Genomic DNA, 24,771 nt, shown 5'->3' on the forward strand with positions numbered 1-24,771 from the left:
CTTTATTATACAACTACCTCCCAACACTTACTTGCTATACAAAAGAATGATAAGAAAGTAATGACCACAACACATGTAGTAAGGATGAAATGATACATCCTTTGAGAAGATTTGGTGTCGGTTCTAAAGTTCTCTAACCTATGCTTCTTCGCATAGTCTCTAGATGCCTTTATACACCTGCTGATGCCTAGAGTAACATTCTCACGTAGCTAACCACAACATTAATCTAAAGGCCAACATGGGACAAATTAGGGCCTTTACACACTGGTCCCGCTTTAATGCTGACTGCCTAAACTCATTCCAAGGGGAGGCCATCCATCCAGTGTTCATGGAGAATATTTTTCTTCTCAGATCTTAAAACTTGCAATTTTAAAATTTATAAGTTTTTCTTCAATATTTACAGGTTTTTCCACTAAAACATAACTAAAATGCTTAATATTTTGTCGATCTTTAAAATTACAAAAATAAAATTTACAAGTGAGATCATGAATTTTAATTTTGCAGGTGCGTTCTAAGGGTTTTGTGTTGTAATGGTTTGCAACTTTGCATCCATCTCCTTTGAAAATGGGACGATTAGGGATGGCAAGTTACTATTATATTCCCTCTTTGGGAAGACTTAGGGCGTGGCAGCGTGCGCTTTTTTCCCCCTTTTGCGCTCACGTGACGTCTTTGATTGAAGAGAATGCCACATTGATGGCATGGCCATTCTTTTTGTTGGATTGGTCCACGTGGACACCAGAGGTTGGAAAACGGCAGAGGGAAGCGGCGGTTCAGGGCGGTGAAAAGCGGCGAGGTTGGGCGGGGCAAAATGAGCGGCAGGCCAACCGAAAAGAATTGGACCAACAGTGAAGCGACACGTACCACGGGGTAGGTGGAACGGCGGGCGTGGTAGGGTTTTCGGCGGCTGGGCCTGGCGGCGATTTTCAGGAAATGCAGAAAGGAAAGAGACTGGCGCATTGGTTTTTCTTCGGCTATGGCGGATAGCAAGGACAGGCGGCAGGCCATAACCGCTTCACCATCATCTCCCGCCATTCCTCCCCTCTCTTCCAAGGAAATCAAAAGCAGGCACGCTGCCTTCGCCGTATCTGCCGCCGAGCTCTCTCCTGCTGAACAGGCTGCTACCCCTTCGCACAGATTCAAGGTGCTATTGAGACCTGCAGACAACCCTAGCCACCAGAAACCCTTGCTTTCTGCAGATCACAAACCCTCAAACCATAGCCATCACAAACCCTTGCCTCCTACAAACCCTAGCCATCAGAAACCCTTGCCTTCTGCTGCCAAGTCTGCAAACCATGGCCCTCTCTCTTCCTCTTGCTCTTCACCTCCTGCATCTCGCCGTTTCGCTTCTTCCGCCATCTCCACCAGAGAGAGCGCAAGCAAAAGCTCCATGGCCACCTCTGCAGCGACAGATGATGACCTCGACGCAGACGATCTGGGAGAGAAGCCGTTCAAGAAACGCAAGCTGGAGGAGGTCGCCATTGCAGCTGCCGCCGCCGCTGGCTTTCCCCGCCCTCCTGTTACCCCTGTCCCACACATGAACAAGAAAAAGCCGACTGGTGGTCTGGTATGCATGCTCTCTCTGTGCATGTGTGTGCTGTCCAAATCTTATCATCTTCCACACACGTGCACACATCACTAGAGTCTAGATCCAGACTGTGCGAGGCTGCCTGTAGGTAGTCTGTTTTGTTGCGCCATTGCCAAGCCTCGCTCAGAGTAGGACCCGATTTCCGAGGTCAACTAATAACAATGCCATCGGTCCAAGCCAACTTGCCTTTTTCTTTGGTCCTTGAATCCCTAAGCCGTGGGACTCCCCCTTCCGCATGCATCGCTTAATCACAGGACATTAGAGTCGCTTAATCTTTACTTAATCCACTTCCTTGCATAAGCCATAGTTTTCCCGGAAAATTTCCTGCTTAATCCATGGTTTTCCCTGAGAATCTCATGCCCAACCAAGCCCTTCTTTGATCCATGGTTTTCTTCTCCTTGCAATTCCTACGCTCAATCCATGGTTTCTTCTCCTTGCAAATCCTCCTCTTACTTCATGTTACAAATCACCCTTTAACTCGTGGATCCCTCTTCCTTCGAATTCCCCACCGCTTAATCGCTGTTTTTTCCTAGCAAATTTCTCGCATTTCTCCCGCGGTTAACCCCGCTTAATCCACTGGTGTGCCCCGCAAATCACTGCATCAAGCAGCAATCTCTCCACATCACAATTTCTTGTCTCAGAATGTTTGTAAATGCCTGCACGTTCTATGCTAAATCACAGGTTTTTCTGATCCGGTGCTTCCCCCGCAGGACAAAGCCAATGCAGAGTCAGAGCGCTCAGGCCAACGCTCAAGTGAGACTTTGCTTCTTTGCTATCTGCGATCTCTCTTTTCTGCAACAGGCAGCGTTTTTCAGCGTCTCACATCAATGTAGTCTCCGACAGGTAACCAGTCGGGGGAGACGCTCTCAAGAAGACTGCTGGAAGGAGTGCTTGATAGATTGCAAAAGTAAGAATTTCTCTTGCGTAGACCGCATAAACAAGCATCTTTTTGCAGGCGGACTTTGAATCTTTACACGTATACAGCTTTACTCATCAAGACGGTCTTCCCTTTTGTCAGGAAAGATACATACGGAGTCTTTGCAGAACCTGTTGATCCAAAGGAGGTAACTACCCCAGCCTTTTTTAGACAATTTTTTAACCATCATTCCTTGGTTTTAGTGTGCTTGACATCTTGTGTTCAATGCTTTCAGGTTCCTGGATACTATGACTTCATCAAGAACCCCATGGATTTTGGTACTATGAGGAAAAAGATAAACAATGGAGCGTACAGTTCAGTGGAAGTATTTCAGGTTTGCAATCGGATGGCTCTGAGCTTTGTAACTGTGTGAATTGGATGAAGGACGTTTCTTAGGCTTCTTACATATAAGGCTGAGAATCATGACAGGTGGGGGCTTGGATGGACAGTCCAAGAGCAACAGTTGGAGCAGATGCCCCCCCCCCCCCCCCCGGCTGCACTCATGTCTCAAATGTTCATGCAAGTCATGGCTTTAGAATGACATTTTCTTTTAATGGTGTTGCTCGTACAGGATGACATTTATCTTATTTGCAGCAACGCAATGAGCTACAATGCTAAAGACACCATCTACTTCAAGCAGGTCACTTTGCTCTCTCCTAATGCATTGATATTGCAAGGCTTGTCTTCTTTACGTAGTAAGACTGGAGAGTAGAACCTAGAATCTGACCCTTTGTGCATCAAGGACCTTGGTACTCCAGTATATGCTGAGAGTTGCCCAGCCCTGTTTGGATTAGAAGTTCTGTATCTTGGATGATGCTCGTAACATTAAACAACACATATCTCTTATGTTGTAAAGAGTGGCTGCAAGGTTGCATGAGTACTTCATAACTGATCAAAAAGATTGTCCAGGCTCGATCAATCCAAGATGCTGCTCGTAAGATTATGGAGGCTTTGAAAGCTGGATTACCTTTTGAAGGAGATCCGAAGTCACAGCAATCACCTGTAAAAAAGCTGTCCTACAGAAGGCCTCCTGCAGGGAAATCTCGGTTTGAAGCTTCTGGCTCGGATTACACATCAGGAGCCAGCCTTGCTACTTGTGATTCCGGGGCCTGGATGAGTAGTGAAATGCCTAAAGGTTCGAAGGAAATACAGCTGGACAGACATGGAGTGACCATTGCTAGCAATTTAGAAGGGCAAGCTCTCACTGGATGGGGTACTGCTAGAATTGGCAATAGCGTTGCAAGTTCTGGTGATAGTAGACTTGAGTTTCAAGACAATTTGTCAGGTCTGTAAGACTGATTTTTTCTGCTCTATGCCAAGCTCATTATACTTTGTGAGGTGTATTTCTTTTTCTAGTTGGCTTATTGGCTTCCTTTGCTGTGTTTTATCTCTATTTATGTGCTTGAAGAGTTTGGTTATATGTTCATTTAGCACACAACATACATGTATGCTTGTGTTTTATCTCTATTTATGTGCTTGAATAGTTTGGTTATCTGTTCATTTGGTGCACAACATACATGTATGCTTGTGCAATTTTAGTGTGCTGTGAACATTCTGTTCTAGTTTAGCAGGTAAGGGCTTACTTAATATAGCTCAGGTCCAAATTTTTGGAAAGAAGGCAGACATTGGTGAGGCTTTGGGAGTACCATAGTAGAATCAAGGAAGATGACATTTTGCTCCGAGGCCAATGGTAATTTGAGCTAGGCAGAGGACTAGCTTTCCCTGAGAGGCCATTGGTCATTTGAACTAGGCAGAGGATTAACTTTTTCTGCAGAGATTTTGTTGCAGAATGAATTTATTACACATTGCATTGGCAGTTAGGTAACAAAAAGCCCTATAAAGGTCTGTTCTCGGAAAGGAGTTTGTTGCTTTTGGTACAGTCTCCAGCTAGTGCCCACAGATCCTAGCAATACTTGAAAGCTCCCGGTACACCAGCTGACAAAAGTGACTTTCTCTTTAAGCTTGAGTCACAAAAGCAACTTGCCGAACAGTAGGTAAGAAAGTAGTAGCTCCTAGACAGGTGGAAGAAGGCATGGGGACAAGGACCATAAGATCTGCCCTAGAAAAAGCACCAGTCTTGGTCGAAAAGCAGGAAAAAGCAAAAAGTCAAGCTGAGTTGACCGTGAGCTAGGGATATCATTGGCAAGAGGAGACTGAGTTGGACTAGAAAGCTAAAAGCCGCTTTTTCAAAAAGTGGCTCCAGGGCCAAAGAACTTTGACAAAAGTTCAGAAATATTCTATTATTAAAAAGCAAAAAGGGAAAATCAAAGAGTAAAAGGCAAAAGCAAAAGCATGGACAAGATTTTGGCAAAAAGAAAGGCCCTCTTCAAGTATAAAAAGGCTTGAACCTCCCTTGTAACCCTATGAGTAAGACCATTGAAAGAGCTTGAAGATCATCGTTATTGAAGGGTGTGCAACATCATCAAGGAGTAAACATTAATGTGGAGGCCGAAAGCTTTCTCATCATCAACAAGTGTGGAGGACATCGTCGTTTTCATCAAAGGCTAGGAGATTATTGTTATCACTGTTGTTGGTCGCCTCTGTTGCCTGTGTTGCTAGCTTCAGTACTACCTATGCCGCCAGTTCAGCTGTTTACTCCACCTACGCTAGCGTTTGGCTGTTGTTGCGGCCTGAACTGTGCAGAGTTGCCTTCAGCTAACGCTGCTAGCTAGCACTGCTAACGTTAGCGCCAACTAACTTCGCACGGCTAGTGCCAGCCAGCCTGTGTAGCCTGCACTGTAGCCAGCCGGTCCGCGCCAGAACCGCCAGCCTTTGTGCCTTTCTTAGCCATCAGCCACTAGTGTTGCGCTTGTCTTAGCCCTTGCACAGCAACCTCGGTTTCGCTACTGTTGTCGCCAGCCAACCGAGCCACTTCTGCCATGTGGCTACACACCATATGTTGACTAGCCATTGCCGATGTTTGGCTACGTCACCTAGAAACACCATCATTTGAAGGAGCTACTGGCTCTCGTGGTCGCTTACTGGCTTACACAGTCCTCTTGTGTAGCATTCTTGTGGATTGGACTTGGATTTGGACTAGTATTTGAACTTGGATTTGGATTTGGATTCGAATATTGGATATGGTACTAGCCCGGTGAGAGATTCTTTTGGGTCATCCCCATGGTGTGCTCGACATCAGAGATCTCGTGCCGACTTGGGATTCTAGATCGGCATATTTGTTTACTTTTGTATTCATTGTTATATTGATCCTGGCCAGACCGCTCGTGGATTGTTTCTGAATAAATTCTTGAAGGGGGGGGGGGGGGGGGGGGGGGGGGGGGGGGGGCTATTCCCCGCTCAGTGTGGTGTATTGTGCAAAGTTCCCTAACCCCTTCTCTCTCCCCCTCTCTATATTGTCTCTTGGATACGTGGTTGAATCTGTCACGGCACGCCCCATTGGGCTTATAGGGGAGGCTGTATAGCATAGTAAGGCGGTTGATATTGGTCCGACGATTGAGGAGCAGCAGAAGAGCTGTGTGATGGAGAGGGGTGCCTGAGAACACCTTAATACCGATGGACATTCACAAGCAATAAATCTAGGCAATGAGCCAATCACATTTCAAATTCATCATATAGGCAAGTTATGAATGCATAAACAAACGGTCCAAGACTATCTTCCATCTTTCAAAGCTTGTACCAAATAAATTTTCAAGCGAGGGGTCAAACTACTAACATCATGATCACATAATGCCTAAATTTTATAAAGCATATGTTTAATGACTTAACATTTCCGGAATGATTGGCATTCCCCAAAGGGACTTGCTTGGCGGAATATGCTCCATCCGGAGGTATTTAAGGAGTTGCCTTGCAATCTCTTCTTCGAAGAGACTCAATGGGTTTAGACTCTTTAAAGTTGATTGTCCTCAAGAAAACGAGGTGAATCCTATGGTTATCACTCCTAAGAAGACAATTTACAAAATAGTCCGACTGAAAAAACATCCAAAATGTTAGTAAACCACTCATGCAATACCCTTCCTCCACTTAATTTTGAGATAGTAGGATTGGGGATTTTGCATCAGTAAAATCCATGGCCGAGGGTGCTGAAACTACAGGTACTTTAATTGCAAATTTTTAACTCTTTCATGTGGGGATCGATCCATGGATGTGTCTACATCAAAACATGAAAGTACGGGACCTATTGGCGATCAACACACGAGTAATCAACCAAAGTTAAGCTAATTATCCATACAAATTTTCCTAAAAGTTTCTTCATGCAAATATTCATTAAACGACAACCGAAGAAGGTTGGTTTATGTAGACGGAACTTATAACACAAGCCAAAACATGAAGTAACAAGGACCACATGCAAAGTATCATACATAAAAGTAGACAATTTTATCCAAGAAGTTTACTTTTCCAAAAGTGAAAGATTGCATCAAATATGATAATATAACAGTCCAAATAGTAATGCAGTTAGTTTGTATTTGCCAACAAGAGAAATCTTATGATTAACGTACTCAATTTCCACTTAGCCAAGTATTGCATTAGATTATCCTTTGCCAAATATTTAAAAGATTCACTTTCATTAAACAAGCATCCTATGTCAATTTATCCCCTTGGGTAAGTTTCACCACGTAAGCGTGGCTCCTGATGCATATGTCATGTGCATCCGTTAATTCCGATGCTCATGGACATGATTACCTTTCCTAGCAAGTATATGGGCAGATTTGGACCTGATTTTGAGGCCCTAAATGCGCCCAAAAGTGCCCGGAACATGCGCCCATGGATGGGACATAGTTTGGAGGCCAAATATGACTTTTTTGGACATTTTATGTAGGTCAAAAAGGCAAAACCGACCTGAATATGACTTTCCATCCTATCCGTGTATAAAGGAGGTCAAAGGGCTAGGAAAGTCAGAAATCAGATAGATCTCTTTGGCATCTCATAGGTGTTGGCAAGAACTCCCGCATAGAGGCAGCCCGAGGTAGCTCTAGGCAAGACGACAAGCATCTGGAGAGCACGACCAAGTTGCGGAATCAGCAAGCTTTTGTATGCACGTAGATTAGCATGCATGAATCGGATCTAGGTCAAGATCCAAGATCATTGTACATATTCATGTTTGGAATATGTAGTGTGAAACACGCCTTAGTAAGGGTTGTGGCACGGGAACTTAGCTTATCTTCAAGAAAACAATAATTTCACATGTAGAACCTTGATAAAATCTGAAAATAAAGGAGAGAGAGAGAGAGAGAGAGAGAGAGAGAGAGAGAGAGAGAGAAGAGAGAGAGTGATTATGCTCGCCTTCGTCTCTGCTCACCTGCAACCTGCTCGCCTGAGTCTCTGTGATCTGCTCGTCTGTTCAATGTGCGACTTTCTTGTCTCCTCATTTAAGACTTGCGACCTGCTCTCTGCATCTTCCGTCTTGTTTCTCGCGACATGCTCGTTTGCTTCCTGTGCTTTGTGTCTACTTCTTGTATCACGTTGATTTCTGCCTTGTGTTTCTCCTCCTTGTACATCACCTTGTGTGTGAGAGAGAGAGAGAGAGAGAGAGAGAGAGAGAGAGAGTTTAACATCGTAGGCTTACCTTCCCGTGAGTGGGACGCTGCCTAGTGCTGATTTAGGGTTTGCAGCTACTGATTTAGGGTTTGCAGGTGCTGAATTAGGGTTTTCAGGTGCTGAATTAGGGTTTGAGAGAACGGGTTTTCTTTGCTTTTGTACATGGATTTGGAGGACCCGGCTGCTGCTGTTGGTGGCATGGCTGACAATAGCCTTAACATGGATCTTATTGAGGAGATGATCGAGAAGGATGTGGGTTATGCTTCAGATGCCTCGGAGCAACAAAAACGTCAAAGGCTTGATGTTGATGCAAGCTACACTCCGGTGAATGTGGGAGAGAATGCAGAGGAAAGTTCTCAGGTACCTTCTCCGGAGTTTGCACGTTTGCTGCAGATCACTGGTGAGCTTCTGCATGAATATGTGAAGGCAAATAGCGTGCAAATGGCTGCAGTAGATAATGGTGGTGTGGCTGATGTATGCATGGAGACTCCTTTGTTGCTACAACAGCTTGCAGATTTTCATGATCGTGCTGCTATCTTCTTCTTTACTGGGTGTATTCCGTTGTTGCCTCGTCTTAGAGCATGGTTGGGCCGCTTGGTGTCGCCTGAGGCACTTGAGGAGATTTATGATGGTCCGAGAGGCTTTTATGAAATACTTTTTCGCACTTCGGAAGCCCGTAGGATAGTCTTGGAGCAGGTGCCACTCTTTTTGGATGGGCAGTTGGTTCATGTGGTTCCGTGGAAGCCTATGGCAGAGTACCAAGATATGTTGCGCCAGGCTTGCCCAGTTTGGGTTGAAGTGAAATAATTCCCACCAATGTTTTGGCGTGTTTTACCAGGTCTCATGCGAGGTATCGGTGATGTCTTGGTGGTGCCTCGAATGACATCTAGAAACCGAAATCGTCTATGCATGTTGTGGGATACTGGGAGACCTAGGCCGACACATTTGCGTGTCAATATGACTGGGCTGCAACCTTTAATGTATGAATTGAGGTGGGATACATTTGCTGGCCACTGTTTCTAATGTGGTAAGATGGGCCACTTTGTCTCCGAATGTCCTCAGAAAGAACAAGTTGTTGCTACCAAGGATATCGTTGATGGGCAGTTGCCCGTGGAAGATGAGCATGATGCTCCTTTACATGATGCCCAGCACATGGATGTACATGTGGATGTTCAGAATGAGGTTGAGCAGCCATGGGTGGAAGTACGTGGTAAAAAGATACGATTTGTTGCCCCGTGGGGGGATTTCTTAGATGCTGTTTGGCGGGGGCCTTTGCGTACTCATAAGGGGCCCTTACATACACATGCTCGTCGCCCTTTGGGTTCAGGTGCCCAGCAAACAGACCAGGATTGAGAGGCTGGGAGGCCAACTTTCTCAGGGTACAGGGGCTCTTGGGGTGGATAGAGTAGAACGCTATCCTATTAGAAGTCGCCTAACAAAAGAAGCACAACAACAATTGCCTCTTGTGTTTGGCTCGAAGGGTGAGGTCATCTCGCTATGAGATGGTCATTACCCTTCGGCACGTGCTCGGGAACTCCAAGGGCAGTCTGAGATCACAAATACCATGTCTAAAAATGCAATGCTTCAAAAGGTTCGTGATTTGGCAGATTGTCCTGGGCCTAGTACACGGCCTTGTTGATTCCTTTTCTGGGAAGGCTTATGAAAATTGTACAATGGAATGTAAAGGGTATTTCTTCGCGCCAAAAGCAGTTCAGGCTTTGGCGTACAACTTTTTGTCATGGTTGGGATGTTTTGTGTGCAGTTGAACATAAGTAGCATAAGTTGGCTGGCAAAGCCTATGTATATAAGGGGTTTCATGTTTTCTACAGCGGACACCCTGCTTCGCAGTCAGGTGTTATGTTTGCTGTTCGTTCGCAGTTTCAGCCTTCTCTTGTGATTCAAGATGTTCATGGAAGATTTCTAGTGATACAGATTGTTTGGGATGATACGCCTTTATGGTTGTTAGGGGTGTATGCTCCAAATAATGCTCGTGCACGCCGTTTGCTGTGGAATGACTTGTGTACTCTTTCAATCTCTCATCCTGGCTTTGTGATGGGAGACTTTAATATGTGTGTCTCCAGGGAGCAAGCCACTTTTGCAGCAAGGTCGCTAAAACAAGACATGTGGTCTTGGTTGCATCCAGATGAAAGGGGTTACACTTATGCCTCAACAGTTTCGTGGCACTTATGCTAGATTGGATAGGATGTATATTTTACATCAAGATCTCTTTTTGCAGAGGTTCTTACTATGATGGTTGATCAGCAACAGGTTTTCTCGGATCATTGGCCGCTTGTGTTTGAAATGGTCTATCATCCTGTGGATGCATATAAAGGCTTGTTGGGACGCTTGCCTTTGCGCTTAAATCACACTTTTTTGGAGCATGAAGTTTTTGATGTTTATATGTGTCAGTTGATACGACATTTCTCCACAAGAGTGTCCATGGCTGATTATCATGCTTGGCCAGTGTTCCTTACCAACACTCGAAAATTAGCGCGGCATTATGGTCTTGCTAATGCCTCTATACAAAAACAGCATGTGGCTCTTCTTGAGTCGCTTTTAAAGGGCTTGCAGGCGTTCATGTTTACTGACTCTATGGATGCTGAAGTTGTGGATGCCATAGAATGGCTGAAAAAGGAGCTATCTAGGGTGCACGAAGCACAATATGTTCGCTTTAAACTACTTGCACGTCTTGATGCTTTGCGGGATGCTAACTGTCAATCTCATCGCTTCTATGATAAGTTGCATCAAAAACATATGCGTGAGAGTATTGTTAGGCTGATGGATGCCCAAGGCAACCTTGTTACTCAACCTTATGAGGTTATTCAGCATTGCATCAGGTTTTATGAAGATTTGCTTGCCCCTCGAGAGGATGTCACGCCGGCTGTCCTGGCTGCAAGGGAGTCATTGTTTGCTGAAGTACGATATCAAGTTGACCCTGATGTGGCGGTTCAGCTTGATGCTCCTGTTACTCAAGGGGAAGTGGAAGCTGTTCTCTCCAAACTTTCCATGGGAAAGAGCCCTGGTTGGGATGGTTTGACAAATGAGTTTTTCCGAAAATATGCTGATCAGCTTGTAGAGCCTTTGACGCTTATTTGTCAAAGGGTTTGGAATGAGGGATATATGCCTGTCGATTGGAAGTTGGGCATACCGTTTGTTGCCCAAAGTCCCTTCGCCTGCTTCTTTGGCTCAATGGCGCCCGATCTCACTTATGGGTATTATGTATAAAATCTTTACAAAGATTTTTGCCAATCGCTTGCAGAAGGTGCTTCCTACTCTTATTCATCCATATCAATATGGATTTGTGCATGGCAGGAATATTTTGCATAATATTCTTAATGTTCAAATTGGAGTGGATTATGCCAAGGCAAAGAAGCAAGAGATTGTGATGGTGCAGCTAGATCTTGAAAAAGCTTTTGATCATGTCAGCTGGTCCTTTCTCAGTTAATGACAGCCATGGGCTTTGGTCCCAAAATGGCTAATTTGGTGCATTTACTTGGCTCTGGCTCTATCACGCGGATTATGCTCAATGGAGGACTTTCGGATGGTATTTCTCTCACCCGTTCTCTCCGGTAGGGCTGTCCTGTTAGCCCTCTTTTCTTTGCCATTGCCACTCATCCTATGTTATCTCGCCTAGATGCTATAGCATCGCATGGTGAAGTGGTTGGTTTGCATCTCCCTCATGGCAAGCAATTGGTTGCTCAAGCCCTTGCGGATGACACTTTTATGTTTCTCAGGGCTGAAAAAGCCAATATAGATCGAGCAATGGAAGCTTGGAATAATTTTGCATTGGCTTCTGGGCTGAAAATAAATTCAACAAAATCAGCCCTCATTGTATGCACGGAATTTGATCTTGAGGCATTAGGGTGGCAAGGCCGTGTGGTGCATACAAGAGACATTGTTCGTCATCTTGGGTATCCGATGGGTGTGGATGTGGAACCCCAAGCACTTCTTGCTTGGATTTCTGCTCGGATCTCGGATAAATTTGTGTATTGGAAAGCTCAAGGGTGGCCTATGCACGTGAGGGTTAAGGTAGCTCAGGTTATTATGCTTAGCATGATTTTCTATTTTTTGCCTTTGCTACCTTGGACGCACAAATTTCTTCTCCGTTTGGTTGCTCCCATTCGGTTTATGCTGTGGAAGAGGCAAGGAAATATTATGGGTCAAACATGGATAGCTTGGAATCACATTACGACGTCCAAAAGAATGGGTTGGGCTGCTTTACTGGATGTCCGCTTGCATATGGTGGCGTGTAGGTGGGCGCTTTTTCAGGATATGTGTTTGCAGGAGCAGCCTTGGGTACTCATGGCTCGTGACTTGATTGAGTTGGAGGGATTGTCACATGGACGGACACGTGTGCATGCTTTATGGTGGGACACTGTGAATGTGGCTCATCCTCTCCGGATTTGCTCATCTCACATTTTATCGCATATTCTCCTTTCTTGGCATGAAGTTCTACTATTGGCTCGGTGGGATCCTGGTCATGAAAGACTACTTTTGAACTCTTTGCAGTTCGAAACATTTGTGGAGTCGCGTGTCATTGTTTGGCCAGACAGAGATGCTTCATGCATACGACTCAACCGCATGGTCAGGTTAGGCTTGGTTAGAATCCGAGATGCTGTGATACCTGGTCGTGACAGGCCATATTCATTTCGTCGTATTCGGCAGCACTTTAGGGTTCCTCGGACATTTCAGCCACTATGGGTTGACATCATGCATGTAGTTGAGCCTTTTACTCCATTGCCTCGGCCATCTACAGATCAGCCTTGGCTTGATTGGGCACTATGTAAATCTGGTGACTTGATATCACTTTCAGCTAACCAGGTCTATCATAAGCTCGTATCAGAGAAAGATTGGGTAAACTCCCTAACCAAGGTAAGGTTTTCATTTGGAGGATGTTGGTGGGAGGGTTACCTACACGGGATCAGCTCAGCCGTCATAAAATTACATTGGTCTCTTGCTTCTTCTGCACGACATGCACTGAAATAGTTCTGCATCTGTTCATGAGTTGTCCAGTGGCCCATCAGATTTGGTCTTTTGTCTCTCGCGTTTGGGAGGCAGTAGAGAGGCTCTATAGCTCTGTCCAAGGTGACTCCTCTGGAGGGTGGTCTGCCAGGTAGGCCTGTAGATGGGGGAGTAGAGGCTGGTGGGGTTATAGTGTTGGCTCTGAAAAAATGTGGGAGGGCTCTTTGTCTAGGCGGCTCTGGTCGTCCCACTACCCTCTTGTCCCTCAATAGGCTCTGTCTGTGGCGTCTAAGCTCAAGTATGAAGAGCCCTAAGCACCTTTGGTCCTCAAAGTCCATGATCTGACGCAAAGGTCCAAATCCTTCACGGAACAGGCAGTGGTACCTCCCTCGGATCTCATAGTAGATAGTACAACGACATATATAGTGTTCCTCGGACTCCACCTCCTGGTGGCAAAGCTGGCATATGCGGTCCTCTAGTGATATATCCTCATATCGACCTGTCTCTATCCTCAGCCGGTGGGAAGAGGTGTGAATCTGTCCATTAGCACTCCGAATACCATGTGAGAGGTGTGTGTCCATGTAAGCATGGCGTATAAGAAACCCGTCCGAAGAGGTGTGTAGAAAATGACTATGGTAGTGTGCCATTTTCGTGCCCAACGGCTGCGGGGGCTTGACCCATATCCTCTCTGTATCTAGTCTCACAATGTCCATCCTGATCACCCGATTCAGCTCTGAACGGCTGAGATCTAAGAACGGGCAGTCTAGGCTGTAAGCAAAATGCGGGAGTGCATCAATACTCATGCCATGCAAGGCCAGCCATGTGTGCATTTGGGCATACCAACACTGGGTGTCTCCCTCATCTGCAAGCTGTTTGGAGGAAGTGAGTGCTAGGCGAGGGTATTTCTGCTGAGGGAGCTCCCATATTCTATGGAGAAAAGTAACTCCACGGAACAAACCCTTAGTAACCACTGGGGCAGTCCCCATCTCTGCCCTAATGATCTCATGTGGTACAGATGACTTGCTCCAAATCATGCGTGCAATCATCATCACTAATGGCCTCTCCATATGCTGCCATCCATCGTAATAGTCTCTCTTTGGTCCGTCCTGTCTTGCCAATGGCTCCCTCCTCTTATGGAAAAGACTAGGCCCCCATATCTCCTCTCCATAGAGAAGTGTCGATGTAACCAGAGTGTCAAATAGCCATAGTTTCGTGCGTGGCTCCTGAAACTGTATGTCTGCGCACTGTCTCTCAAGTGCCCCCAAAGCTGCAAATCCGTGTGCTAGTCTAGCCTCTGCTGCCTCCCTCATAGAAAACTGCGGCCCTGTGAAGGTCACCCCCAGGTACACATAGGATTTGACATACTCAACTGGCTCTCCTCTAAACGTAAACTGCGTCTGTGTTCTAGTCACCCATGCTTGTGTGGTATTAAATATCATAACCTTGGTTTTACCAAGGTTCACTGTGAGATCTTTGTCCACACAAAAAGACTGCAATGCATCCAAGTGTCTCTGTAGTCCCTCCGGAGTGTTTGAGATGAGCACAATGTCATCTGCATATAGTAGGATGGGTATCAACACCCCAGCTAGGCTCGCCCCTGGGCCACCCAATCTATCCACATAGTCTGAGACCTCATCAATGTATAGCCCAAAGAGTGTGGGTGAAAGCGGGGAGCCCTGCTTCACCCCAATAGTACTGTTCACTACATCCGACAAGCCCCGTGGGGCACTCATACAAAGTGTATACTCCCCACTGCATCTCCTCAGGGACACCAATATCCTGTAGTCTCCTCATAAGCTTGGCATGTGGTACCGTATCAAATGCTTTGCAGAAGTCCACAAAACAACAATATATCCTCCGTCCTCGTGCTCGTCCCTCCTCAATAAGAGCTCTGAGGGTGAGTATAGGGTCCAGTGTAGTGTATCCCCTCCTAAAACTAGCCTGTCCAGTTGCTCTCTGTCCCTGCCTCTCTGCCCACCAGCTCATCTCATGCTCCAAGATGGATCTGTATATCTTAGCCAGATAATGGCCAATCATGATCGTACGATAGTTACTGGGCATCATGGGATCCCCGCTCTTAAGCAACGGCACAATAGTGTTACCTGTCCAACTAGCTGGGAAACCTTCACACGTAGCTCTATTAAACTAGTGTACAAGGATCGGTGCCAGAGTATCCCGTGCATATGAGAAATGTTCAGCTGTTAGACCTTCATGATCTTGCGCCCTCCCTATGTGTAGTCTATCAATCGCATCTAGCACCATCCGCAAAGTGAAGAAGCACAATGATCCGGTCGAGGTGATGGCGGGCACAGAATGGGAGGCTGTCCAGGTACATCATATAGGGACATCGCATACTCGTGCCAAGTCTCAGGTGCCGTGGGTAGGTGGCTGCCTCTCCTGGAACATTTTCCAAGCCCTCTTACTGTCCTCACTCAAGAATAATTGGTACAACTCTGCCTCAAGCTTTGCCAGGGAATCCTGCTTCTTCTTTCCCACAAAGCGTCGGAAGAGCATCCTGGCCTGTCTGTGTGTACGTGTCCCAAGGGCGACATCTCTCTGTAGCTAAGCTCCGGTCTCTCGGCATTCGTCATCATACCAGCTATTCTGCAGAATAGTACTGCCCAAGGGCTTAGAGGCAGCTATAGTATATGGGAAAGCATATGCTGCCCAGGTATGTAGTACCTCTGTAAAGCCTCTCGTAAGCTCCTCTAAAGGGCTATCTGGGTCAAGAGTGAAAAGGCCATCGTAGACTGCACTGCAATAAACTCCAGCAGTCTCTCGTGTAAAATGGTATCTAGGGTGGCGAGAGAGAGGTAATGGCGATAACCGTCTTTGGTTCCTACATACCACTGTGAAGCATAAGTATGCATGATCTGCCGCCTTCGTGTTATTCCAGCATGTAAAAGCACCCGAACCGGGCCATCGTGACAAACCATTATAAATAAGCAACCCATGAGCACTCCCCAAAGCCAAGAGATGTGTCCCATACTCTGTGATCTCACCCATATCCTGTGATGTCCTCTGTATGCCCACTTCATCCGCTTCAAGCTCTCTATATAAAGGCTCCTTTGTGTCATAAAGTGTTGATTGCTCATTCCCCGTACGAGCATTGAAGTCCCCCACCAAAAGAATGTCTCCCAAGTTAGCAAAGCGTATGATGTCCTCATACAATGGGAAATAAGGTGACTCACCTTGCTTTATCTCAAGTAGGTAGGAGGAAAATAGCATACGGCAATGTATATGTCCTGTAGCCTCTCTGTGCGAACTCTAATCCACATATATTGTGCATCTGTGTCTCTATGTACTACATGAACCATATCCCGAAGCTCCTCTCTAAATAACACAGCCACTCTGCTTGATCCTCTAGTACTACCTAGTGTACGTGGGTGGGGGCGATAAACCGACTCCCATGTATATCCGCGCACTGTCGGGAGGCGACTCCCTGCACACTGATGGGTCTTCGTTTAAAAGACAATGTCTCTATCTCTGAATGTGTCTTCGAAGTATCTTGCATCTAGACGTAGAGATCCATTACAATTCCATACTGTCATCTTTAGGGTCCCATGGGCCGCGCACCGTCATGTGGATCGGCGCTCTGTAATAATCACCCTACCGTCCTTGTACACTGCCCACTTCCCTTCCTTCCGTGCTTCATATACCCGAGGCATATGCTCTTTTCTGTGTGCTACTTGTGTTGGTGTTATATCCTCATCTAGATAAATCTTCTCTCCCTTGAGAGCCATCCTTTTTGATAAGAAGGCCCTCTTCGATCCCATGTCTGGGAACTTCAAGATCAATGCCCGTGCCTTTGTAGCATCCTTGCCCACTCTCCAAGCATCCACTATGGGGAGCTCAAATACTCCCATTTTAGTGCCAAGATCTTTTGCATCCTCATTGGGGGAGCTGTTCTCATTCCATCCAGTAACTCGCACATGTAAGGCCCTGGCACGTCTCTTAGCCTCCTCCTCCAGAGTGGCATTCATTACCTGGACTTTATCAACTGACGCACCCTTGTGTTTCTTCACTACATCAATCCATTTGGTATTCTCTTCAACATCTGCTTTTGTTTGCTTTGTCACCTCAGCAAAGGATCTGATCTCTTTTTCAACGTGTGTTTTCAACTCCTTAATTTCATCAGCAAGTTGGGGTGTTACCGACCCCTTTTGCCCTTCTAGCTGTTTTTTGCATGCCAAAAGTTCTCCTTGGAGTTCCTTGATCAAGACATCTTTATTTGTTATGCATTTCTCCATCTTAGTTTTCCAGGATTCGATCTCAGCCATTGCATCACTAACTTTTTTATACACCGCAATTTCCATTACATTCACCTCTGTTCTCAAGAGGGCCTGCATTTCCCCTTTCAGTGTCATATACATCTCAGCTCGCAATTCCGTTAGTATTTCCTTATGCAACTCCTTCTTCATGCATGCATACATGTCGTTCTTCCGGGCTTCCATAGCCTCATACATTTCCTTTTCCAAATCTAGTCGCATGTTGTTCAATTCCGCCTTGATCATAATTTGCACTTTACTAAATGTGTGTGGTACAATGAAGGCTTGTATCAGTGTTCTCATAGTAGTTCAATTGTCTTGCTCCTCTTGGAAATTTTGTCCCCTTGAGGACCTTCATGCAAAAATTTCAGCTCTTGCTCCTTTGCATGCAAAAGCTTCTTCATGTGTTCTAATTCAGCCCTCAAAGTATCGGGCTCATCCTCATGCATAGGCTCTTGTCCACGGGATGGCTGTTCCATCAAAGCACTGTCATAAACCCTCTCAAGGGGCTTGTGCCTTCCCTGCAATGCATCAGAATCTTGAGAGGCACTTGATTGACCCCTTGAATTTGGCACTTCCAAAGGATTGCCTTGGCTGTCCATTGAGTCAAGTGTCTATGTGATTGCTTCCGATTTCAAAACACTGTGTCTCCTCTTGAGAAAGATAGACAACCGGGCTCTGATACCAATGCAACTGCTCCTTACTGGAGACCAACCACAATCGAAAACAAATGAACAAGCTTAGATCACTTAACTTTAACAATTAATGTACAACATAATCATCCACTAAATTTGAAAATAACAAAACACAACTTGACACCACCATTGGGGTCAGAAAGGGCCGACCCCCCCTCAATACAAATTGTATTTCTTGGAGTATTTGATGATTACAAGTTTCACGGGCTTAAGAGCCAGATTCATCCAGTCACGGAGTGAGTATAAACAGATCAAATACCATAAATGTTGTCGGTGAAGAACGATTTGTTGTTGAAGTCCATGTCACAGGTAGTCTCCCACCTTCACTGGGCTAAGCACCTGCACTACACTAGTCTTCCGGAACCGTGCACCAACACGCACGCCCGTACTAACACTTGGTAGGATGGTTCATCGCGAAGGGGAGAAAACGTGGTACTCCAAAATGAAGCTCTACTCCCAAAGTCCCATGCCCATTGACCTTCACTGGCTCTCACAACTTGACACCACCCCTGGGGTCGGAAAGGGCCGGCCTCCCCTCAATACAAATTGTATTTCTTGGAGTATTTGATAATTACAAGTTTCACTGGCTTAAGAGCTAGATTCCTCCAGTCACAGAGTGAGTATAAATGGATCAAATACCATAAATGTTGTCGGTGAAGAACGATTTGTTGTTGAAGTCCATGTCACAGGAAGTCTCCCATCTTCACTGGGCTAAGCACATGCACTACACTGGTCTTTCGGGACCGTGTTTAATGAATGTAAACACATAGCCTTATAAATACAAAGGTTAATGTTAGTTATAAATATAAACTTAAGAAGTGGGTTAAAAAGAATACTTACCACCTGTTCACATGCAAAAAAACATGTTAGAAGATAGGGCAAGCTTCACGGCTCATTGGCAGGTGTCCCTGCTCAGTAAGTGGCACATCCTAGTAGGCTGATACACAAATACAAGTCACGCGAAAACAGTTTCAGACATGCAAAGATGAATGCACGTGCACATGTAATGGACGAAAGCTCCCTTTCATGAAACTTGTATAAAACATTCTAGTCGGGCACAAATCTAGCGCGACAGAATGTGAAAACCCTGGTCTTTCTATGGAGTAACAATCCCATAGGCAAGATGCGATACAAACGCGGGTCCTTCCATGGAGTGACAGTCCCATGGACAAGACATTGTCCTGGTCATACATGGGTGGTACGATACATGCTCTCGTCCATATGGCACGATCCTGGCGTCACACGGGTGGCACAAAACTGGTTCCCATCCATGTGACACAAAGTGACTGGCCCTTTCACATGAGACACCGGCCTGGCCTCATCTGAACATGGCACAAATTTGGCCGCTCTATGGAGTGATAGTCTCATAGAAGTGGCACCAGAAATGGAGATGGACCAAATGGGTGGCCAAATGGTGACAGTGTCTGTGGATGATACGAGGAAGAAAAATCCAATTTGTCACCATATTATCAAACAATGCCCTCCAAAACAAACTGGTGGTCCTGGGATCTCGATCACTAACGATGGCTTTGGCATTCCATGATGTTTGAACACTTGTGCTAGAAAAATCCTTGTCATGTGGTTTGCCTTGATGGTCTTCCTTACTGAAATGAAATGAGCTTGCTTATTGAACCTATCCACAATGGTCGAATACCATCATTCCCAAACTTTGACTTCGGCAAGTAAACAGTGAAGTCCATCGTTTTACTTTCCCATAGCTTGTCGGGCATGGGTAAAGGCATAAGTAGTCCTGGAGTCTTTTGACGATTATACTTAACCTTTTGACAAGTCAAACATTCAGATACATACTTGTCAATATCCTTTCTCATGCTAGGCCAATAGAAGTATTGTTCCAATGCCTGCTTAGTAGAAGAAATACCTTGATGCCCTGCATAAGGTGGTGCATGTGACTCTTGAGTCTTCAATCACTTTTTGCCTCAAATCCTTGGTTACGCATACTGTGTATCCATCATTAAATATCCCTCTTTCAATGAATAGTGATTAAGTGTGTGACCATCCTCTAGATGCGCTATCTAGGAGACCACATGTACATTCAATGACCATTGCCTATCTTAGAGAGTTGGATTCCATGAGAGATCACTATGTGCATGATGAAGACTTTGGTGGGATCATGCGACCACATTCTTCTTTCCAAGTATATGGATAATCTGGAAATGAAACATGGACAAAAAGTTTGCGTACCTCACATGCTTCTTGAAAAGCTTAGTTTGGGTCAGAAGATATCTCAAACTTTGATGATCCGTCTTCACCATGAAATCAGCCCCAAGCAAATAGTGCTTCCATGAAGTAAGAGCATGAATCATGGCTAGAAGTTCTTTCTCATAAACTTGCAAGTGTTCCTCGGCATGTTGCAACCTTCGGCTCTCAAAGGCAACCACATGCCAACTTGTGCTCCAACAACTCTTGAAATACCTTTTCTAAATGCTTTTTGTGTTCCTCTTCGGTCTTGGAAAACACAATGATGTCATCAAAGAAAGTGCTTGCATACTTCCGATGTGGCCTAAAGATCCGATCCATCATGCAGTTGAAGGTAGCCGGAGCATTTGTGAGTCCAAAAGGTATCATTAAATACTCATACAAGCCAAAAGTGGTACGAAAGGATAGTCTTGTGAATATCTTGTGGCTAGATCCGAATCCGATAATAGCCACTCTTCAAGTCAATCCGACTAAAGAATGCGGCACCTTCTAGTTGATCCAAATATATCATCAATCCTTGGTGTGGGCATGTTCCTGGATTCATCTAGGTATATGATATCTCCCTTCTTCTTTGCTACAATAGTGATATCCTTATTCTTATGCTGAAAAGAAATAGTCCTCTCGAGAATCTGGATAATAGCACTCTTCCTATGGAACCATGGCATCCCCAAGATGACATCCGAGGGCTTCAAAGATGGAATATAGAAATCCTCATAGTCCACATAACCTTGGACATGAATCCTCATGATAGGCGTTAATGCCATTGCATCACCATGAAACAGTTGTTCCGCATGCAAGGCCGGTCCCATCTCCTTGGGTTTGATACCCAACTGTTCCGCAAACTCTATGGAAATGAAATTATCTGTGGCTTCCATGTCAAACAACACTAGAGCATTCTTGTCCCGCACTTTGCCCCAAGAGAAGCATAACTCTCTAGCCTCGGGTTCTAAAGTGTTTCCCAATACATCAGGAATCCCACCAACCACTGGCATAGACTTTTCCTTGGACTTTACTTCCTCTCAAGGTCCCTTAGGACGATTTGGACATTGGGTTGACATGTGCCCCTCTTTGCCACATCTAAAGCATTTCCCTTCATTGCAGTAGACCTCTATTTGCTCATTGGTCAAGTTGTGTTTTCCTTTGTATGAGTTTGGCATACCCCTCGGCTTCATAGGCTGAAACCCATTCTTTGAGTTCTCATGCTTCTCAAGTACCGAAGACTTTTGATCTCCAATACTTGTCTTTTTCTTTGGTAAATCTACCATATAGACCCTGGGAGCAACTGAAGTTGAATGCATCAACGTTAGCCATTTGGCCTTCGAGAAGTCCTGGTGCGAACACCTCTACCCACGGGCACTTGAGGTTTTTTCCCCGTGGGAACACACCCTTGTGTGTTGGGCCTTGAGCCTTACAGTATTTAGTACTTAGTACTTTGTACTTTCATTATTATCAAGTACATTTTTCCATCATGTCTCACTCTCACATTTATCTATGAGCTCGACTCTGTGTCTTTCTGTGTTCTCTTGCAGAGCTCCCTCACATCAGCCAACATTGGTATCAGTTGCCTGCCAGCCAGTTTGCTGCCTGTTGCCATTGGTCACCCTGACTAGTTGTGGTCGCCGTGCTGCTGGCTGTGGTCGCCTTGCTGCTGGCTGTGGTCGCTTTGTTGCTGCTGAGCTAGATCTGCGGCAGCCACCACCGAACCTCAGTGCCGCCTGCATCGCTCGGTACTCCTCAGCGCTGCCGCACCAAGGGCTTCACCTAGCTTTGAATTAGCAAAACCCCAAATCAATTTTTGATTTGGGGATTTCCGCAAGTGCCGTTATAGCAGCACCGCCACCGCTGGCTGAGTAGCCAGTTCCGCCCGCTGTTGCTGGCAGCACCACCGTTGCAAAGCCAAAATCTCAGACCATTTTTTTTTTTGCACAGTTGTGTTCCTTGTTCTTTGCCAAGTCTCCCAAGCCGAAGCACACCTGAATCGGAGCCCATTTAGGCCATTGAATCCCCTTTGCTAATTTTCATCTTCTCCAAAAACAGAGCTGAATGGAGCCCTGGGTTAAATCTGGCATTTCTCGTGCTCTCACTCAATGCACTCTGCATCGAAATACAACATTGCGACTGAAACCGGACGGGAACTGGAGCGATGGACAGACACTTCAGATGCCCAACAAAGATATGAAAACGCAACGGAAATGACCATAAACTATGCTATAAGGAACACAACACTGAGCCGGAATGGCCGGCCCCCCGTAGGAACTTCTTTATTGATTGAGAAGCTTTTACAAAATAAGGTGCGGGTGTGAACAACACCAGATCTTTCCACAAGTTTCCTCAGCAAAACACTTGCACAGGAATCAAAGCACAAACTGCTCCAAGAACCAATACGAATCAACAGCCCGGGTTGGTGTCAATCCTTACACCGAACTCTGTGCCAAATCAGCCCTGAAGAGGTTCTCAAAACAGTCCCTGAACACCTCCCAAACACAGCCCCGGCACTTCAGGAACAAGAGAGAGAAAAGCTGCCTACTGCCCACTGTATGTCCGGTGCAGGGGAAAGAGAGATAATCTGCCCACTGCCCACTGTATGGCCAGCAAACTGACCAGTCAGCTACCCCCTTTTGTACGGTCAGCAAACTGGCAAGAAAGCAAGGAAAAGCTGCCGCCTGCTGAAGACTGGGTGAAGAGGGAGCAAACAGAACTTGAACGGCCACCGCATCTGCTGCTGAAGGTCCTGTATGGCCAATGAAAACAGAGAAAAAGCCTGCCCGTCAACCCTCGCCTAGAAGAGAAGGGCCTGCTGCCTTCTGTAGTACGGACAGCGCTCAGGAGCTAAGGAGAAGGAGAGGGAGAGAACATTTCTCAACTGCTGCCTGCCTACCCTCCATCATGCGCATACTTGTTGTGCTTTCTCTTCAAAAGAATCCACCAGCCCAAAAATACCTATGCTTGCTTTTTCCCCGTTAAAAGTGGCAGACCCTCCAAAAATACCACAAACCTCTCTTTTTGGGAGATAAAAGAGGCGCCCACGTAAAGTGTTCATACATGGTTAAAAAAGATTAGGTCCACCTCATATATATATATATATATATCTTGACCAAAACCCCACATGTCCACCCACTTATAAGTGTGAACATGTATCCTTATAAACCATAAAAGTGAGTAAAATCTTGTAAACTTATGTCCCGTAAACCGCCTTCAAATAGAAATATGCCAAATAAGCCTTCACACATGTTCTGTGACAAAACTTGGCTTTATACCGGGGTCTTCCATCCTGTGGCTTTGCTGCTTCTGTGGAAAAATCCCCATTCACACCTTGGTTCTACCTAGTGTATAAAACATTGGTCAAGACTGGTGAGGGACCAAATGGTGACAACGACATCGAGTTTTGGGGTCTATTTTGGTCATCAAGCCTCTATTGAGATAACTTTTCTATCCCTACACTCTCTCATCTCAATGCATTTGGAGGTCCTTGTCATCAGTGAATCATTGGCATCACAGAAGCTTGCCTTTCAGTGGACATTGAGGGTTTGTAGTGCATTGTGTAGCGAGCTTGGGAAAGATTGTTACTAACTTTGAGACATGGCTAATAATGATGTATTTGGGATGCTCTCTATCGAGGACAAGCTTGATAGGACTAACTATCCCATGTGGGTATATATGATGAAGCATGTATTGGTTGCAAAGAATTTGTGGGTACATGTATCTGGTGCTAAGTTAAGGCTTGTTGGTCCTGCATCTACAACTGGGGGATTCATTGTTGGAACGAATGACTCTGGTTCTAGTGGAAGTGCCTGCACTTGTTCCTTCTACACAAGAACAACTCAGGTGGGATGCTAAAGATCCGCAGGCTCATGCCTTGATTGCTCTCTCGTGTAGACAACAAGTCATATCTCATATCCGTTCATGTACTTCTAAAAGTACATGGGATATACTGCCTCTTTATATCAGATCCGCAATGAAGCTTGTGTAGCTTATCTCCGAAAAAATCTTGACTTGGAGCATATGATTGAGGGTGATTCTATCGATGGATTTCTCAACCATGTTAAGGATTTGCAAGAGCAGTTAATCAATATTGATGAGGTGATACTTGATAGTTCACGTGTCTACAGTTCTCAATGGTTTGCTTGAATTCTATCAAGGATTTGCTACAAGTCTTCACCTCTTGTGAAGAGAAATACAGATTTGAACACATTTGATGATTTGATAGCTCTCTTGTTACAGGAAGAGTGTCAAATCCCCAAAGGATCTCCTCGTAGAACGCTCCCAGTTCGAGACTTGAAACCTGCAAACAAACAAATAAACAAGAAGGGGTTCCAGGTGTGACTCACCACCCAACCATGACAGCCGTGGGCAAGCCCACAATCTCGGCTGTCCCCACCGAGCCACGAGCTGAGCTAACTAGGTTGACTTACCGACCAATCTCTACCTTGCAACGTCCCATACCGCCACGAAGCCACCCTCGCGGGCATTGAGACTGCTGCCAGCCTCTCGGCTGCATGAAGCAGGTACACGTCTGCACTAGATCCAGGCTCAAGACCTGTCATGTGCACAGTGTGTATCTACCGTGTGCTACACGCACGCAAGACTAGTTTCGAGGCTTGGGGAAGCTTGGAACTAGGCAGGCTGATTGAC

General features: G+C 45.6%; 2 protein-coding genes across 2 annotated transcripts in view; one reads left to right on the plus strand and one right to left on the minus strand.

Annotated features, from left to right (window-relative positions):
* Positions 1-697: 697 nt before the first annotated feature.
* The window catches only part of LOC147615764 (uncharacterized), a 49,012-nt gene continuing 24,938 nt past the window's right edge, over positions 698-24,771 (plus strand). The window contains exons 1-7 of the mRNA XM_086778358.1: positions 698-1,564; positions 2,296-2,338; positions 2,429-2,492; positions 2,604-2,649; positions 2,737-2,835; positions 3,073-3,141; positions 3,411-3,786. Of these exons, the coding sequence (XP_086634484.1) occupies positions 974-1,564; positions 2,296-2,338; positions 2,429-2,492; positions 2,604-2,649; positions 2,737-2,835; positions 3,073-3,141; positions 3,411-3,786 (1,288 nt within the window). The 5' untranslated portion in view covers positions 698-973. The remainder of the gene's footprint in view (positions 1,565-2,295; positions 2,339-2,428; positions 2,493-2,603; positions 2,650-2,736; positions 2,836-3,072; positions 3,142-3,410; positions 3,787-24,771) is intronic.
* On the minus strand, positions 12,905-14,398 carry LOC147615765 (uncharacterized). The gene has a single exon (XM_086778856.1). It carries the CDS (start codon positions 14,396-14,398, stop codon positions 12,905-12,907), a length of 1,494 nt encoding a protein of 497 aa, XP_086634982.1.

Source organism: Cibotium barometz, chromosome 39 (assembly GCF_041138505.1).
Source record: "Cibotium barometz isolate CiBa-2024 chromosome 39, ASM4113850v1, whole genome shotgun sequence".
In the NCBI taxonomy this organism is placed as follows: Eukaryota; Viridiplantae; Streptophyta; class Polypodiopsida; order Cyatheales; family Cibotiaceae; genus Cibotium; species Cibotium barometz.

Bases quoted from the DNA above. Each gene is read 5' to 3' on its own strand.
- LOC147615765 (XM_086778856.1), bottom strand. From the start codon at position 14,398: ATGATATTTAATACCACACAAGCATGGGTGACTAGAACACAGACGCAG.